The 18,790-nt window shown below is 40.3% G+C and overlaps 1 protein-coding gene across 4 annotated transcripts in view; it reads left to right on the top strand.

Moving 5' to 3' along the window:
• Window positions 1–3,407: 3,407 nt before the first annotated feature.
• Window positions 3,408–18,790, top strand: part of LOC311064857 (poly(rC)-binding protein 3) — a gene marked incomplete at both ends in the record, with an annotated part of 24,234 nt that continues 8,851 nt past the window's right edge. Inside the window, 9 exons of one of the 4 annotated variants that reach the window (XM_084084860.1) lie at window positions 3,408–3,482; window positions 5,767–5,790; window positions 5,935–5,967; window positions 7,423–7,539; window positions 8,583–8,714; window positions 10,441–10,569; window positions 11,754–11,828; window positions 13,930–13,971; window positions 16,600–16,675. In XM_084084860.1, coding sequence (XP_083940986.1) covers window positions 3,408–3,482; window positions 5,767–5,790; window positions 5,935–5,967; window positions 7,423–7,539; window positions 8,583–8,714; window positions 10,441–10,569; window positions 11,754–11,828; window positions 13,930–13,971; window positions 16,600–16,675 — 703 coding nt within the window. Of the gene's footprint in view, window positions 3,483–5,766; window positions 5,791–5,934; window positions 5,968–7,422; window positions 7,540–8,582; window positions 8,715–10,440; window positions 10,570–11,753; window positions 11,898–13,929; window positions 13,972–16,596; window positions 16,676–18,790 lie in introns of all 4 variants that reach the window. The other 3 variants (XM_084084859.1, XM_084084858.1, XM_084084857.1) reach the window with 3 other exon arrangements.

Here is an 18,790-nt window from a genome sequence, read left to right as displayed (position 1 = left end):
CATGCATGGAACTCATTCTGCGAGCGGATTTAATTCACGTTTGAGTGATTGCATTCCTTTATATGCGCCTGACATGTTACCAGTATTGTTGCAGCTTTGTTCCCTACGATTTTCAATATCAATACCCGTCCTTCCCAATACTGCTGTAACTGCATGAAACAAGGATCTGCCTGTGTGGCTGGTAATTGGAAGAAATTCCAAGAAGCTCCCCGCAACGGCACCTCCAGGGGAGACGTCTCATAATCACAGTTAGGTGCTCTATGTTGTATATGTCAGGCATTGACATACAAACACAGGCATATGATGTAAAAGACCTTTTGCAGTGCACAAAAAAGAGGAAAAAAAGAGCATGATTGATTGTGCTTGCAGGCTGCCGGGCAGAGCCCCATGAAGACTCTGGCCCCTGGGCTGCAGCTCCATGAGCCGATTTGTTAATCAGGGCCTGATGTGATGCAATTATTTTGAGGGGACGATGTGTTACTAACTTACATCATGAACATGATAACATGATAAACCAGCCTGTTTCAACTACAACTCCCTTTGGACAGCTCAGCACTGGGGCCCTTGTATCTGGAAATAAATATGAATAATATATTATTTCAAAGCATAAGCTTTCTTCTTTTTTTTAAAGATACTAGTGAATATCAGTAAGTGTACAAATATTGTTTACATCATGCTCATCATGTGTCACAGCTAGAAGATTAAAGAAGCAAACTGTCGACTAAAACTTTGCATATTCACGTGCACTCTTAATGGTCACTGCTGAGGAACTTGCAGCCTGCATATACATATGTCTCAGTTAGTGTGTTTACAGTTCTACCTCCTGTGTCTGTTCCCTGTGAACCTCAAAATTTTAACTAGTGAGGATAATCATGTTTTTTAAGAGATCACCCCAATATAAAAGATAATAATATTAGTGATTTGAAAAGGCTGATGAGACCATTGGAGGAAAGTATTATTGCCACATTTTCAGCAATGGGGTATTTTTTCATCACTTTAAAGCGGAAATCCGTAAGTTTCATGTGTGTCTTCAAACTTCTTACCAGTCTTCCAAGAGGGAATCCCTGCTTGGGCAGGGGAGATTTTGCACTTGAGCTTCAGACAGTACTACTTGACAACCAGTACTTACCCAACACCAGGGTCTAAATTTTGCAATGAAAGTGCAGGGAGAACACCACCAACCACTGCAGATGTGTTAGCTATATTGTAATAGCATACTTTACCATACACACTTTTGTTAAAAAATTAAAATGTATTAATTAAAATAAGTTCCGGGTGGCAGCTTTAAGATTTTGCTGTGCTCTGCATTGTGTTGTGTTCAAAGACACTGGATACACAAAGTTAGTAATTCAGTTGATGTATTAGCCTGTCACAATCCAAATTAGGCTGCGGCACAGTCTATTCTTACAAACAATGATGAAATTTAGCCAATGCCAGTTTCATTGTCACAGCTGCGGCTTTAAATGTTTCTTTTTTGTTGCCAGGTAGTGCAGAAATCATCCTCTTTGCACTAAGACTCATTTGTCATGGCATGGAGTGTGGTTTTTCGATGGTTGGTTAAATGGTAAACACTGGCGTATTATGGCCAGACCATTACTGGTTGAGGAAGAATCCTTGGCAGAGACAGTACAATAACTTGTGAAAGCAATTTATTTCTGCAGACAGCAGGGGCTTTGCTTGACCTAAGTTTATAGAAGTGCTCCCCCTAGTGTCCTGAACTTTAATAAACAAAGGAGTGTTAAGAAGAACTATGGATATCATTAACCACTTGAACCGTGTACTTTTGGCCTTAGTTGACCGGGGTCCCCCAGGGCTCTGTACTAGGTCCAATCCTTTTTGCCTATACAGTACACCAAATCTATTTGCTGAAAATAGCCAATGACCAATATCACTCTCCCCGGCTTCCCTCCCCCGAACCTGTGCCAATTGTGTTGCCGGATGCACCACGGAGGATTCGAACCCATAACCTCTGTGGTGGTGGGCAGGGACTTTACCACTGCGCCACCCGCGCACCCGGTGTTTGCGTTTTTAACTGAATTTATTTTTATTTTACAAATCAATGAATAAAAGTATAAACGTTTTAATTCTAATGCTATTTATTAATTTGCTCTTAACAACTTAACTTGATTGAAATAGTCTGACCTGACAAACTAATTTGACTAATTATTGGACTCAAAGTTCACTCTGAGTCCACTCTTTACTCAGGCCAGGTGAGACTATTTCAATCAGCCATCAGACAGTTAGGTTTTTGCTCAAGTCTGACTACTTGGGCAGCAATCAGCTGAGTGAAGCTAAAAACCGAATGTCCCTCATAGGATCAAATAGGTTACTATTTATCCTACTATAATTCTAGTAACCTCTGTAGTGGTACGTGAGTGTAGTGGTACGTGAGTGAAGATACCCGGTTCTCCTCACTGGCTGGACCAATTGCTCTGATTTTGCACACAGCCATTGACCATTACCATCTAGTAACCTCTGTAGTGGTACGTGAGTGTAGTGGTACGTGAGTGAAGATACCCGGTTCTCCTCACTGGCTGGACCAATTGCTCTGATTTTGCACACAGCCATTGACCATTACCATCTGAACGCAACTGTGAAGCCCGTTTTTCAATTTCATCAAATCTCAGCTTCTTATTAGCGTTTTTGTGTCAAACACTCCCGGGTTGCCAGATCATGTGCGCATATCCCCCCACGGATGCGCTGCGCCGACCGGGTATGGTCTAGTAATAATAATTCATTTACTGTTTTTACTCAAATGACAAATTGAGATGCAATAAAAACATGTCCACTACAGAGGACAAAGCCGGTTCTTCAGGACATGAATATTCTTCAATTACAAGGAAGTCCATGGGAGTGTCATAACTCTATCTCTCGATGGCTCTGGCTCTCACCTGTCAGCTCAAGACTACAGAGACACCCATGTAGCTGTCAAAATACTTCAATAACGTAAAAGACACACACAGGCACAACAGAGCCAGAGGGAGCTCCACTGATCTCGTTCAACCTAGATTTGGCACAAACATGTGGAATGGAAAAATCAAGTACTGGCCTAAATCTGAAACAGAATATGTTAACGAAGTCTCTCCCATGTTTCCAATGACCTCTTGAAACTCATTTTGTGTGTGTGTGTGTGTGTGTGTGTGTGTGTGTGTGTGTGTGTGTGTGTGTGTGTGTGTGTGTGTGTGTGTGTGTGTGTGTGTGTGTGTGTGTGTGTGTGTGTGTGTGTGTGTGTGTGTGTGTGTGTGTGTGTGTGTGTGTGTGTGTGTGTGTGTGTCCTGGCCTCGGCAGGTGACTGGCTGGTTGCTGTACCATCCCATTCCACCCCGAGGACTTCCCATTCCACTATCATCGTGCCCCTGCCTCCCACCCCCCCTCCCCTTCCCCACCTCCCCGCTATGTCCTGCAGCATGGAGCCCAACAAAGTCCAGTCAGAGGGTGGTCTCAATGTCACCCTCACCATTCGCCTCCTCATGCACGGAAAAGTAAGTAGACTATTAGGCGCCAAACTGTAGATGCGGGCTGCATTACAGGTAATCATGTTATTGCAGGAACATGCTGAGGACTGGGAATGTGATTTGTTCTTTAAAGGGGAGTGAAACACTACATTGATTGATTTTGTAGTTAGTTTTCTTGTACATGTTAAAAAACTAGATAGGCAAAAACATGGCAGCATGACCTTATAGTACACCGTGATGGATGTAAGAATTGCACATTCATAGAATTTGCCACACACAATAATTTTTATTTTATTAGCTGCAGCTGCGTTGCTTACATCACAATGTACTATAAGGTCAGCCTGCCATGTTTTTACCCTTCTGTAGTTTTTAACCTGTACAGGAAAACAAACCACAAAACCGGCTTAGGGTTTCATGCCAGCTTAACCTTGTTTGAAGGTTTTGCTTCTAACAACCTTGTTGGAAGGTTTTTCTCATGGTTGCATCAATTCATGTTTATAATACAGTAACATCATACATGTGCACACCTACAGTAGATGTGTACTGTAGAAGATGCACGCCTACCTCAAGGACCAGGTGCCACATTCATTATTTGTGCATTATCTATACTTTTATAAGGAGTTCACAACTATCCTATTAGAGGAAAACATAATATTACCTGTTACATCATTAAATTACCTAAATTGAATTGCCCAATTAAAGGTCTCCCTCTAAAAGACCTTAAAATACAGTAGCCAATACAAAGTATTCCAAAATATTTAATCAATTTGGATTTTCTTGGATCATTTTGAAATCAAACTCATTGCTCATTATATTGTCTCTAAATCATCTACCTACTGTACATGCAAGTATTCTTTTAACCCATTAAGACCTGGAACGCATCTGTGTCACTTTAGATTTCTTTGGCTATTCAAAAATAGCAGATATACAAGCTCATAGCGCGGCACCAAGTGCCGCGCTATGAGCTTGTAGATCTGCTATTTTTGAAAAATCGTAAAAAAAAAGAAAAGATTTCTTTCAAGAAACTGTTAGGATTTAGAAAAGATTTTTAAGAATCGCCTCAGGTCTTGGGTTAACCACTTGAGACCTACAAATTACTTCAAAGGATCTAACCAGAGGCACTGTGATGGACTGGGCCCTCTGGGTCACTGTGGAGAAGTCAGAGTATTAAGGCACAGACACACATGTGCTTCCTACGCGTTGTAAGTCAATGGGGAAGCTTCTGGAACACTTGTGACGCATATGGAACACTTCTGACGCATATGAAGGGCATTTGTGACCGTGCCCTTCATGATCTCAGCCACTGTCACACGTGTCACACCTGTGATGGCCACAGCAGTAGCCACACATTAAGGCAGCAAAACATGGTGGTAGAAACTTAACTTTTTTTTGTCATTTATTTTTGTCAGTTTGTTGATTTTGTTTAGATTACTTTTCAGCACTACAGAATACAAACATAAATTACCACACACAGAACCGTTAAATGACGTACTGTTTATTGCTATTGTTTGATGGAAAGGTTGGAGTGCATTTACATTTAGTTAACCTTTGTTAGGGTCAAGTTGCTTTATGAGGAGTCATTGAATTTGTATTTAAGTTTATTTTTCTTTGAGTTATCAGTTCGGATGAGTGCTGGAGTTGATATGGCTGGCCAAGGAAAGAAGGAGCTGATGGGTTAATTGGACTGCACCATGTTCCCTCAAATCATGAATGCAGTGTCCAATTGCTGTGAAAGGCCTAAGAAGACATTTTCACATTGGCCTATTATAGCACCACCAGGAGGCCACAATAACCTACGTGACCTGGTGGAGACCTGTGCGCCGAGGAGCACTTTTTCTAGTTTGTAATCTGTTTAAATGTTAGTCTTGGTCTATGCCCTTTTATGTTATTAGTGGTCTGATCACCCACTATATATGACATGTCTCAGTTTTGATGCTGAGCAGTTGAGATCTGTTCAGTTTGTTTAAGTTGACTTCCTTTGTTTTTGGGCCCAGCATTAATGGTGGTTGTCAATTTTTTCATTTTTGTTGGAATTCTTTTCATAAAATTCGCTCACCATCCAACTCAGTACCTGACAACACCCCTCTCATGAAGAGTGATAGCGTGCATCTATTCGCTTCCATACAATGCTCTTTGAGGCCGGATAAACAAAGCTTGTCCTGTACTATTCACACTATGGTAGGAAGACATAACAACACCACCACCAACAACAAACAGCAGGTTATTTAAAGGACTCAAAGGCACATTTTCAGGGAATTATGGAATAAATGCTTCACAATAAATTGTTTTTCTCTTGTCTGTTTTGTTGCAGGAGGTTGGAAGCATAATTGGAAAGGTAAAGTCTGCCAGCTTTTGTGTTCACTGTCAAAGGGATTGGGAAGCACTGTTGTGACTCAACTGTCAAGAAGCATACGAACATTATACAGTACCTTGTTCTACTTCTCCTCTTACGGCTGCTGTTCCTTCACTTTTGTTCCAGAAAGGAGAAACAGTAAAGAAGATGCGAGAGGAGGTAGGTTTCAGTCTAATGCAAAGTACAGATCTCCAGTGGTGGAAAGTAACTAATTACATTTACTCAAGTACTGCACTTAAGTACAATTTTGAGCTACTTTTACTTCTACCCCACTACATCTCAGAGGCAAATATTGTACTTTTACTACAATGATTTGAAAACTTTAGTTATTAGTCACTTTGCAATTATAAATTATTATATTTTAAAACATACATGAACCACTTCAGCCTTATTTTATACATAGGCTATTTTTGAAAATAGACGATCTACAAGCTCACAGCGTTGCGCGTCACGTTGTGAGCTTGTAGATCTGCTATCTTCAAACATTTTTGTACTTTGATACCTATACCTTTGTACTTTTACTAAAGGAAATATTGAATTCCGGACTTTTACTTGTAACAGAGTATTTCTACAATGCAGTATTGATACTTTTACTTGTAAGTAAGAAATGTGAGTCGTTTTTCCACCACTGCAGATATCTATATATAATTATAATAATAATGCAATAAACCCTTGAAGGACCATACCGCTGTATATTGCCATATACAGTAGTATCTAGTACCATATAAAGTGCATGTTGTGGCAGTGTCTGTGGCCGGCCAAATTATGGCCAAATTGACGTTGCTAGGTAACGGCTGACATCAGCTTCTGTTGCGTGAGATGTCAGTTTAAAGTTAATTAAAGTATAATAAATGTAAAGTTTCAACTTTACTTTCCAAAAGCAAGGTTTCAATGTGTCTTACACTTGGGAAAGTAAAAGGGAAACAAACTAAAATCAAACAGTATTAGCAGTATAAATGCAATAAATTAAATAATGCCAAATGAATGCGATTTCAGCTTCAAGTTGACTTTAGCACAATACAAAATGTTATTATATCTTTAAGAGTATGACAGCTTTAGAACAAAATGAATGAGTAAACATCTAAATATGCAGATACTGCAGAGGACATTAAAACAAGAAACATTCTTGTAAAAAATTACAAGAATACGTTTTCTATTAACAAACGGTAGAGTAGTGTACTTCTTTCTTTCTTTTTTTTGGTAAGAAAATATGTTATTGTACTTCAACACCATTATTTCAGAAGAAATGTGATTCCTGCTAAATGTTACATTTAAACCACTACTATAATTGGTCCTCATCAATTCTCATTATAAGATTGTAACATTTGGAATATCCATCGATGATGTCAATGATAGGCAGGTTTCTGCACTCTCCATATCCCACCAATGAGTGATTAGACATAAATTGTGTCTTCTTAAAATGAGCATTATTGAGGATAGTATATGAAGATATGGTTCAAAATGGTGCTCCTTAAATGTCATTGATGTTGAGCAGCTTATTAAAGAGAACGTAATAGAGATGGAAGGAAGAAATACTTGTGTTTGTATTTATAAAAAATAAAATATTCTTCTTTAAAATGTTGATATTTTTTGTTCCGTTCTGATGATTTGCAGAGTGGAGCACGCATCAACATCTCTGAAGGCAACTGTCCAGAAAGAATTGTCACCATCACAGGTCCTACAGATGCCATCTTCAAGGCTTTTGCAATGATAGCCTATAAGTTTGAGGAGGTATGAGTTTGGGAAATGCTGTCAGCAAGGCTGCAAATCTCTTAACCACTTAATCCTTGCGGTAGTTCGTTGTACGACAAATGGCGAATTACAAGCTTACAAAGTGTCACGATGTGACGTGTTGTAAAAAAAATAATAATAATCAATGCATAAAAAGCAAAGTAAGCAAAAGTAACTTAAATAGCCGATCTACAAGCTCACAACATGTTGCTTTATTTTTTATATTTAAATAAAAATGGAAATATTTTCACCAATGACATGGCCAAAATAGGGACACCAGCTTGAAAGTGGTTACATCTGTCTGTTGGTTTTGTAAATATTTAACCAATGAAAAGTATTACCAAGAGCTTGTGACTACAGTAAATAAAAACTACATTGGCTAAATTTTTCCCCCTGAAAAGTAGTGGTTTTGGACATACAGTACAAGGTTTCCACCCGACAGCGACGATATGAAATATCCTGTACAGGATATGTGTGTGGTGCATATGGGTATTAGCTGTTGTCTCAGTGAGTAGCTTTATGTCAATCCTGATCAGCGGCAGCGCTCATTTTTATTTTGTTGCGTCTCTCATATTGTGTGGAGATTTGCAAATTAAAGACATCTTGCTTGTTTAGACTGGTTTCTATAGGCTTTCAATATGAACATGAATGTTGTGCTTTCCATTATATTTGACTGTGATCCTCCCCTTCCTCGCCAAGCTACATCTAATATACTTAATATATGCAGACAGCAAGATGATTAACTTTATTCTTGCTGATGCCTGCAAACATGGGTCAGACCAGCCGAGCAGTGTGGAAAAGCCCAGACGACTGTCTGATCAACCAGCCCCATCGTCTGATCAACCAGCAGATCTAAAGCTTGTATCTTTGCAATACCTTCTCACTTTACTCGTATGCCTTTACGTTTCTACACTTTTTACGCGGGCACTTATTACCAGCCAAAATCCTAAATTGAAATAGTTGTCACTGCAAAGGATTATTCAAGTCACGTCTCAGATATCTCTCTCTGCTGCCAAAATCACATTTATTTTCTTATTTTCCAGGACATAATCAATTCCATGAGCAATAGTCCGGCTATTAGCAAGCCCCCCGTCACCCTGCGACTGGTGGTCCCAGCCAGCCAGTGTGGATCACTCATCGGAAAAGGAGGCTCCAAGATAAAGGAGATGAGAGAGGTATTGGATGACGCAATACATTTATGAAGCCAAATGAATTTGTATTTTTCAAGCAAAACACTTCAACACCTCAACCAGGGCTCTCATCCATGGAGAAATGCAAGAAATTGCTGACGTGACGTCACTAGCAAAGAAGGAAGAAAGGACATCTGCACACTGTAGCTCCCTTAAGTGCAAATAACTTTTTCGAGCAGACACTATTCTTCAGACTAAGAAGAGCGTGAGCGCAAATTGATGCTTTTTCTGTTCAGATGTGCCAATAAATTGGTACTTAAGGCAGCTGCAATGTGCAGATGAGATCTCCTTTCTTCCCACTTGAGAATTGTCTTTCTTTGATCCGACACCTGCCTCATTTGGTCTTTGGATGTGTGCAACTACTTCTCTCTGTTTGACATTACATCAAGTAATCATTAGCATGGAGTGCAAGGATCAAAGCCACAGCCCAGACGATAGATGCAATAAATAATACTTTGTATATTATAACCATGTGACAATGTTTTTTTATTTTTTCCCCTTTTTTTACATGTCATGGTACTGAACCTAGGGGTCGACCCGTCTAGAAGAGGGTCTGTGTGTGTGTGTGCGTGCGTAAGCGCGCATGCATGCATGCATGCATGCGTGCGGTTAATCTTGCATACGACTTGACCAGTCAGTGCCACATTTGTTGTGCACACTGCCAGCAGGCCAAGGAAGTAAATCCCTGAATATTTGAATATACCGTATATTTTAAAAAACACATTTTTTTTCAAACAAAAAAGGGCACCGGCCTATTCAGGGGCTTATTCAAGTCAGGGGCATGCATGCCCCACCCGGATATGCAATACACGTTGTACCTGTTGTCAGAGTATGCACTGTACCCAGTGTTCGAGTACCCAGTGCTGTACTAGTAATGTTAGAAATAACAATTATTATAATTATATAATATATTATTACCATTATTTATAAACCGCCCTCTCGGAAATTATGTAAGTCAGGAACAATTCAAGTTGGAAATGCATGCTCCAACCCTGTACAGACAGACAGACAGACAGACATACAGACAGACAGGCACACACTCACAGGCATATCTTTTTGAATTCTAACATCATGATGTGCATGACCACATCCACTCTAGCATCTAGCCCAGAGGTCTTCAACAGGGGGTCTGCGGGGATACTGCAGGGGGTCCGCAAAATTGTTGCTTGATTAAACAAAACAAAAACAAAAAAATACATATATATATATATATATATATGAACTATTTTATATTTTCAAAAATGTCGATTTGTCTATAAATATATATTTTTTTAATTCCACGTTTATGTTTAAAATAAATCCTGATACTGTCCATTTTAAAAAGCTTGTATACATGATTATTGTGCAATTGACAGATTGTTGATATTATTGAGATTGGTTCTCAGTTAATAAGTTAATAAGGTATGTTTATAAATGGCAGTACGGCCACCCTACTCACTGTACCTTGTACATGTATGTTTAAAATAAAAGCATGAATATATTAATATGTCTATTATTTTAAATAGCTTAGTATTGAATGCACATTAACATGGTATGTTTATACATATGAAACACAATTTTATAATTATACAATATATGTTGTAGCCCCCCCACTCTACGAGGTAGGGGGTCCCTGCTCCATCTCCCCATCGGTTTGGGGGTCCCTGGCCTGAAAACATTGAAGACCCCTGATGTAGCCTAATGAGTTTAATGCGGTTTTGTTCCTCTGCAGTCCACAGGGGCCCAGGTCCAGGTGGCAGGGGACATGCTTCCCAACTCGACAGAGCGTGCGGTGACAATCTCCGGCACCCCAGAAGCCATTATCCAGTGTGTCAAACAGATTTGTGTGGTCATGCTGGAGGTACTGAACACATTCTGCAATAGAATCAAACAGTAGAACTTGGAGGTGAAGTATGGAATTTGAGAAACAGCTTCTAGAATAGAATAGCCTAGACTAGACTAGACTAGACTAGATGAACATTAAATAGAATATAGAACTTAGAATAGAATATAGAACCTAGAATAGAATAGGAGAACTTAGAATAGAATATAAGGACCTAGAAAAGATTCAAAAGAAGGACAGCAGAAAAGAAAAACTTGAGTAGAATAGTATGACTTTAATGGAGATAGAGTATGTTGGAGATATGCCTTCCAGAAAATAATAGCAATGCTTTTTATTAGCTCAATTGAGAGTCATTGCTGGGTCTTAACTCTTAAGAAAGCCAGTGATCAAGGCAGACACAGGAGCACAGCAGAGCTTTTAGCAGTTCATTTCATGAATCCTGATTTAATGAATTGACCTTTTAGAAACACTGTGCCAGCCCTTTACAGTCATCATGTGGGCGTTCTAGCACATTTCCCACACTTATACGTGTGTAAAAGTAATATTCCCTCTGATGTGGAAAATGATGCAGTTGTATTTGCAGGGGTAGTTAAATAAGCATATTTGTTTTCTTTGATTTTGATTGATGACTTTAAAGGTAAAGCTTTTTTGTACAGTGTATAGTTATTTATTTCTGGTTTCTGTTCTTGCTGAGCATTTCCTAAATACGGCTTTTCATGTACTTCATCAAAGGAAGCTTTACTCAACTTACATACTTCTACTGTTGGCCAAATACACAGATCCACTGCAGCAGTTAGGGGTAAAATGCCTTGCTCGAGGACACCTCAAAGTTATTTAAAAGTTAGTTGTGAAGACTGCTCATATGTTCCTGTGGCGGTCCGTGGACTCACAGTGAGTCATGATGCGGTCAAACGCGCAATAGCTGGAACAGTTCTGACAACTGTATTGATCACAGATGTACCCCCTTTTCAAACTTTACTCTTTTGAGGAAGGTTTCGTTTTGTGCTCTTAGTTTTACAACAATGCCCTGCCACGGATCCCAACAGTCATTTCCCTAGGGGAAGGAGAGGGGTTGCTATTTTGATCAGGGGTTTTGTCTTTTCTCTCTCGTCGTCTTTGTGGAAACCAAAATAGCTGCAGCGGACTGTGTGTCTCTGTCTAACACTGCCCTCTGCCTCTTCCCTCTCTCCTGGTTCTCCTAGTCCCCACCGAAAGGTGCCACCATCCCTTACCGCCCAAAGCCCGCCTCTACGCCTGTCATTTTTTCAGGTGGCCAGGTAAGAGCCGAGCCGCTGGTGCCGTCCGCAGCCAACATCAACCTTTCACTGCAGCACCAGCCACTGCCTGTTAGTGCACTCAGGTTTCCTTACTTTGACATTCCCTTGCATGCTGAAACCCTCCCACTAGGGCAGCAACTATCCATTATCTTCTTAGCAATTATTGTATTGAGTCAGCGACCATGACATCAGTGCTCAGCCTCAGTGCAAAATACTAATGCATGCTAATGTTTTTTGTTTAGTTTTTTTTGTATTGCTTTGCACACTATAAAGCAGCTGAATACATTCAGAATATTTGGAAGAAAGTGAAGAAAGTAATTTCACTTCTTAAAGGGGTATCACTCTAAAGCATTTTTTTTTTGTGTGACAGTTTTTAATTTGCTTGATTCAACATTTAGATATTTGATTTGATTTTTATCGGAAACGCCCCTTCCTATATAAACCCTTAAACCAACTTCAAAGATTTTAACCATTCACTGAAGATACACTGAAAACACACGTCCTTGGTTCTGGTGACTGATATTGCCCTTCTGATGTGTTTTTCAATTATTTTTTTCTAATTTGTAAATATGTTTTTTTGAAAATGAAAACATTTCAAATAAAAAAATTAATGAGAAAAGTAATTGAAAAAATACGGCCCCTTACGCATTAGAAGGATGAAGCAGAACCGGGGATGTGTGTCTTCAAAATAATAAAGATATCTAAATATTTAATGAAGCCAAATCAAACTGTCTGGGGTGTACAGTATGCCCACAAAAGACAGCGTAAACATAAAAATCACCACAGAAGTGTTTTTAAAATGAAATACCCCTTTAAGATTGTATCTTAATTTAATCTCGCAGATGTTAAATGAAAGAGCCTCACACTGTAAGGAAGTCTAGTCTGAAGTCTCAGACACAAAGTCGTATAAACCTGCTCTGAAGCTTTTAGAGCATCCAACCCACTCATCTCTTTAAAGTCTTAGATTGGATTGGAGTTCTTGTGGAGACATCACACAGCTGAAAACACCAAAGTGGTTATTTCACAAACAATTTTTGTTAGCTTCATTTCAAAACTGTCACATAACACAAACCCTTTCTTGTCCATAAGTAAGAGCATTACAGCAAAAATAATTATAGTAAATAATTTTGATGTAAAATGCCAAAAAATGAAAATGAGTTTATTTTTGTTTAGTTTAGTTTACAGCCACCCATACATTGTGGATAGAGTGGCTTGGGAAAGAGTCGCTTGATGAATCACAAATCAGAGCTTTAATTTTGGAAAGGTTATCATATATTTATTTACTTATATTGACCCTATAAACAATTTAATATAGGTATGGTTTTGCCCACTCTTTCGATAATCATTGCTCAATTTTGGGGCTCTGGCTCATGGACTAATTGGTTTACAATATATTGAGAGATACCGGTAATCATTGTACTGTCCAAAGTTATACAATTTTACTTTATGGGCATATTTTATTTTCATTCATTTTTTTAATTTTGTACATCAATTCCAAAATAATGTATTTATGTATTGGCACTTGTTACACTAGATCCATTATCTTGCTTCACATAGAATCTTGTATATTCATTTGTGATTATATGAATTTGCTGAGGCTAACCTTTAAATTATATTTTGGCAAGGCAGTGGTTTGAGATATTGTATCACACGATTAACCATGCTTCACTTACAAATGCCTGCATCTGTAATAAAATAAAATGTTATAGAGTCAAAGATTATAGCATGTAAATCACCTGCATGCAAATGGTTCCATCTTTATGTGGACCAACCTTTAGAGTCGTTGTGCAAATTAACAAGATACTTGGGTTTAAATTCAAGGCATGCAATCTCATGCCCGTCCATCTTTAATTGAAAACCAGTGCCTTCTGAAGGCTGGTTACTGCTTTCAATATGTGGAAGATGTATATGGTTCATTGCAACTTAACTTTTTTAGCTTGAGGATATTTCATTATTCACCTATGCAGATTATTGTACTGAAAAGCTTCGCAATTGTTTGTAAGTACGGTATCTGTAGAGCTTTTTATAAACTTAATCTCTAAAATAGCTGTTTTAGGATGTTAAAATGTGATTATTTTGTATTTTTCTTCCACCCATACAGGCCTACACAATTCAGGGACAATATGCCATCCCACACCCAGATGTGAGTTACCAGTCTCTTGATGATCTAATGACAAATATTGCATACAGTACATAGCTTAAACACTGTGAACAATCAGAGACACTTTGTTACCCTCATACACCATTTCTTTTAAATTCTATATTATAATCTATAAAACCATAATACATCATTGTCAGGGAACAGCATACCTAACAATATTACACAAAAATGCATGTCCACTCCATGATTATATTGTCTTACAATATACAAAATCTCTCCATTGCATAATGCACTTAAAGGCTTTAAGTGCACATAATGCACTTGACTGGGGGCCCCAAGGGGTCTATACTTGGTCTGCTCCTTTTTTACCCTTGGTAGATTGGCTATTTTCACCGAATGTTCGTCGGGGAATAGGGGGGCTATAGGGTTCATGTGGTTAAAGACTGCAAAAACAGGGTGCAACTACAGAGCAAATGTGTAACTCTGGCAGAGTATTATTGTGTTTACTGCTTTCAAATCACAGTTGTGCTCGGCAATGGTGCTAATGTTTGACATCATGGATTATCCTTATATGAGCACATGTGGTGGCCAGCAGAACAGTGATGGATGATGAGGACAGTGGAGGTGGTTAATGTCGATGCAGACACTTCCTTAATTCCAGAGGATTCATGTCTCCTGCTCATAATTTGACTTCATCCGTCCTTGTCGTATAGAGCATCTCCCAAGTGGGAGCCGCTCATTCGAAGTCAGGCAGTGATTGATGGCGGCCGAGGCAGTCCGTTGACGTTAACAATCACTCAAATAAAGGTTCGACGTCCTCTCCCACCCTCATTAAACCTCCTTTTAACATCAGGAGAGCGACCCAGAGCATCTACGCCCCCCCTTAGCTGATGGCAGTGGCGACAGTAACATCACCTGAATGTGTTTCATAAGGGGGACGTGTCAGCATGGCTCTGCCGCTCAGACTCCCTGGATGACATGATAGACAAGAGCAGTGGCTCCCAAACCTTTTCTCTCAAGACCCGAAAGAGAAATTTGGTGTCCCTCCAGCACCCAAACAAAAACACATTATGAATTAATAATCACTTAAGCGGCTATTTAATAGTGAAAATAGCAGACGTACAAGCACAGTGCGAGCGACTAATTTGTTCGCGTTAACTACTTAACCGCATTAACCCTAGCGTCCCTATGAGCTAGTAGATCTGCAGTTTTTTGCAACACATTCTCAGAGTGTGTTGTTTTTTTGCTAAATGTTTGCCTATTATGACACATCCAGAATGGGAACGCAAGGGTTCGTGTGTTTAACTCCTGAGGGTGAATTTCAAAGATCTAAAAACAAAATGCAGAGCAACGTAGAAGACCACAGTCGTAAAAGGATGCATTAATCACGTTGGCAACATATTACCGGATAACAGAGTGTCCAATTCTCTCCCTCTTTTTTCCTCTTATCCTACGTTCCTGCCCTCCTTCACTGTGTGTTATGGTGTTCTTCTCCTCACTTCTTCTTCTTCACTGTATAGTTTTGGTTGGCTTGAGTTCCTGGTGAGACCTGTGTCCTGAATTGAAAACCTCTTTAAAGGGGTATTTCACTTTAAAACACTTATGTGGTCATTGTAGCGTCTACTTGGGCTTTTGTTTTGTTTGCACCGCAGATAAGTCTTAAGCTTGATTCAATATTTATATATAGGATATATCGGATTTTATATATCCTACTGTATTATAAGTAGCCTGGCTCCAGCCCCTGAATCGCTAGCCTCTCATTCAGGGTCTGGTGGCGCTGTCAAAGGCGGGGTTTTCTCGGTTGAAAATCGAACCGGCGGCCCGGCCCAATTGAGATCGGGATAATCCAGTATGAACCAATCTTCAAAGAGTCCCACTGACAGTGTCAGGCTAGTATATAAGCCCATTGAACTTCAAACTCAGACTCATTTAAAACAAATGTTCTTGGTTCTGGTGACTGATATTGCCCTTCTAATGCGTGTGTCTGATCAAATGAATATCAAATATTTAAATGTTGAATGAAGCAACTTAAAAAGTCTAGGGTGCATACAATGGCCTGAGTAGACGTTAAGATTACCCCAGTTGATACCCTCACAAAAACATGTAGTAATCCTGGTCACTAAACTCCTCCCCCATGACAGCCGGGGCGCCTGATGGAGGGGAAGGGAACTGGTTGGAATAACGTGTTCCTTCCACGCGCTACGTCCAACCAGGGAAACTCCCTCCTGTCAGGTGACAAGAAGGTCAGTTGGCTCTCATGCATTGAAGGAGGCATGAGCTCGGCCCTGGCCTCCCTAGGCTGGTGAGGGGAGTGTAGTGCCCAGGATCACTTAGAAAATTGGCACCGGGTGAAAAATAAGGGTTACAAAATCGTGGGACAAAAAATATATAAAAAAAAAAAGATTACCCCAGACATGTTCTAAACTGCAATACCCCTTTAAGCCTAATTCATGCTTCGGCGGGGAGGGAAAAGCCTGACGTGTCGCTCGCCAAAGAAAAATAAATAATTATTTTCTTTTGGAAAAGAGGCATCTTTTTTTTTGGTGAAGGGGGCGGGGGGGGGGGGGGGGGGGGGGGGGGGTCTGGGGGTGAGCGACATGTTGCATGACACTTCTTCACCGACTCATAAATTAAGCTTTAGTTCTACTTTCCCTCCTAACCCTTCAGCAGTTGACCAAGCTCCACCAGTTGGCTATGCAGCAAACCCCCTTTACCCCTCTTGGACAGACCACCCCTGCTTTCCCTGGTACGTACCCTCAATGCCCTTTGGTCACTTCCTTCTCTGCACCTGTAGAAATGTTGTTCTCTTCTCCCCCCCCCCCCCCCTCTCCCCACATTGTACCATATATCTGTTTGTTTGGTCAGCATGCCATGGCTCCTGTGGCTTCTATCCTCCGGTCCGAATACTTTGCTTTTAAAAGTATATTGTCCGTGTAGTATACATAGTGCAGACAGCCGCCAAGGAAGGCTTTTACTGAAGTTCACAGTTGTTTATTTCCAGTTAGCCACGCCGCCTGCCATGCCTTTACTTGTTATCGGCTAGCCAAACGGCCACAAGGAAACAAGACAAAAACTGAAAAACATGCCATGATGACAGAGGCTGATGTGTGTGGGGATGGCAGATTTAGGGGCCGATCACAACAGACAGTTTCAGCCTCTGTGGGCGTCTTTTTGCAAATGCTATGCATGTGAATGAAGCGTTTTGTTCGCTGCTTTTGCGTTTCATGTCGCCTTGTGTTTATGTGCACTATGCGCCCCGCGTATTTCAGGGTGCCTCGAGTAAAAAAGGAAACAAAAAAAACTCAAAGCAGATAAGCGCTCCAGGTCATTGCTGTTTTTCCCCACTGTCCAATCGGATGAGTTGAGAGGCGGGGAATAGACAAAGAGATTGCTCTCCTGTGTTATCAGGGCGGAACCTGAAAGTCAGTGTCAGGCAACATCAAGACAGAAAAGCTCTGCAAGCTGCTCTGCTTTGTAGATTGCACAGAAACTGCAGAGTGCATGGCCTGCATTTTTTTTTTGTTTGTTTAAAAGATATATATTTTTTAAGATTTTTTCCCCTGCTTTTATTGACAGTGGAAATTGACAGGAAACGGGGAGAGGGAGTCGAGGAATAGAGCATCGAAGTCTGACATCACTGCCGCTAGAGGGCGCTATCCCCCCGCTATAACTCCAAAGAGTTAGAATTCTCCAAACACAGACGTTATCAAATGTAACTCAATATCATAAACGACACAGAGTCGCATACCTGACAAAATTGCCGGGGTGGTGGGGGGCAGTAAGAAATGTTGATGGGTCAACTCTTGTCCAACCCGGACAGGACATTAGGGGCCGTGGTTCAGCATTCCATCTGCAAAATTATTTTTGCCGATGGATGAAATTTTTACAACTATGCTATTATTATTAGTATAGTAGTAGTAGTAGTGGTAGTAGTAGTGGTAGTGGTAGTGGTAGTGGTAGTGGTAGTAATAGTAGTAGTAGTACTATTCCAAGTAGTAGGCTAGTAGTAGCGGTGGTACAGTTTAGACCTAAGATTTTCTCTTGAAACAAAAGTCCAAAACGAACCATTAAAATGTTTTGGATTTTGCAGGACATGCTGGTTCACTGGAGTTAGGAGGAATGCAGATTATGGTTTATACACACTACACAGCAGCTCACACACACTCAAATCCAGCCTCGAGCTCTCTCTATCACTCAGACGCATGCACACGCACACCCTGCCAAACAGCCCTACTCACAGTGCTACGTTCTCGCCCAAGAAATTCACACTTTTGCAGTTCATTCCTACCATGGCCATGGGTATCTTGTGACACAATGTGTTAATTATTTGCCATTTTCTTCTCTTTTTGTTGTTCTTTTTTTTTAAAATATATTTTTGGGGTCTTTTTCTGCCTTCATTGATAGTCTACAGTAAGTGGAGATGGACAGGAAACAGGGAGAGAGAGATGGGTAGAGACATATATATCTGCAAGATCGTCAGGAACGGGACTCGAATCCGCAATGCACTGTCAGGCCACACTAGAGCTAACGCCAGCGGTCCGGCCCATCATTTGCTATTTTCAGCGACGACGAGCAACGTCGTCATACGATGAATTAGCCTATAAACCAAGCTTTAATGTGTTTTGTCACCACTTTTACTAATATTTGGCAAACACTGAACTGAAGAAGACTCTACTCTACTCAGACACGCTCCTAACACACGCACACGCACACACACACACACACACACACACACACACACACACACACACACACACACACACACACACACACACACACGCCACACACACACACACACACACACACACACACACACACACACACACACACACACACACACACACACACACACATTCTCCGT

The sequence above is a fragment of the Gymnoscopelus microlampas genome (genome assembly GCF_963454915.1).
Source record: "Gymnoscopelus microlampas genome assembly, chromosome: 17".
Taxonomy (NCBI): Eukaryota; Metazoa; Chordata; class Actinopteri; order Myctophiformes; family Myctophidae; genus Gymnoscopelus; species Gymnoscopelus microlampas.
Note: the sequence above shows the minus strand (reverse complement) of the source record. Positions and strands in the feature narration are given on the sequence as shown.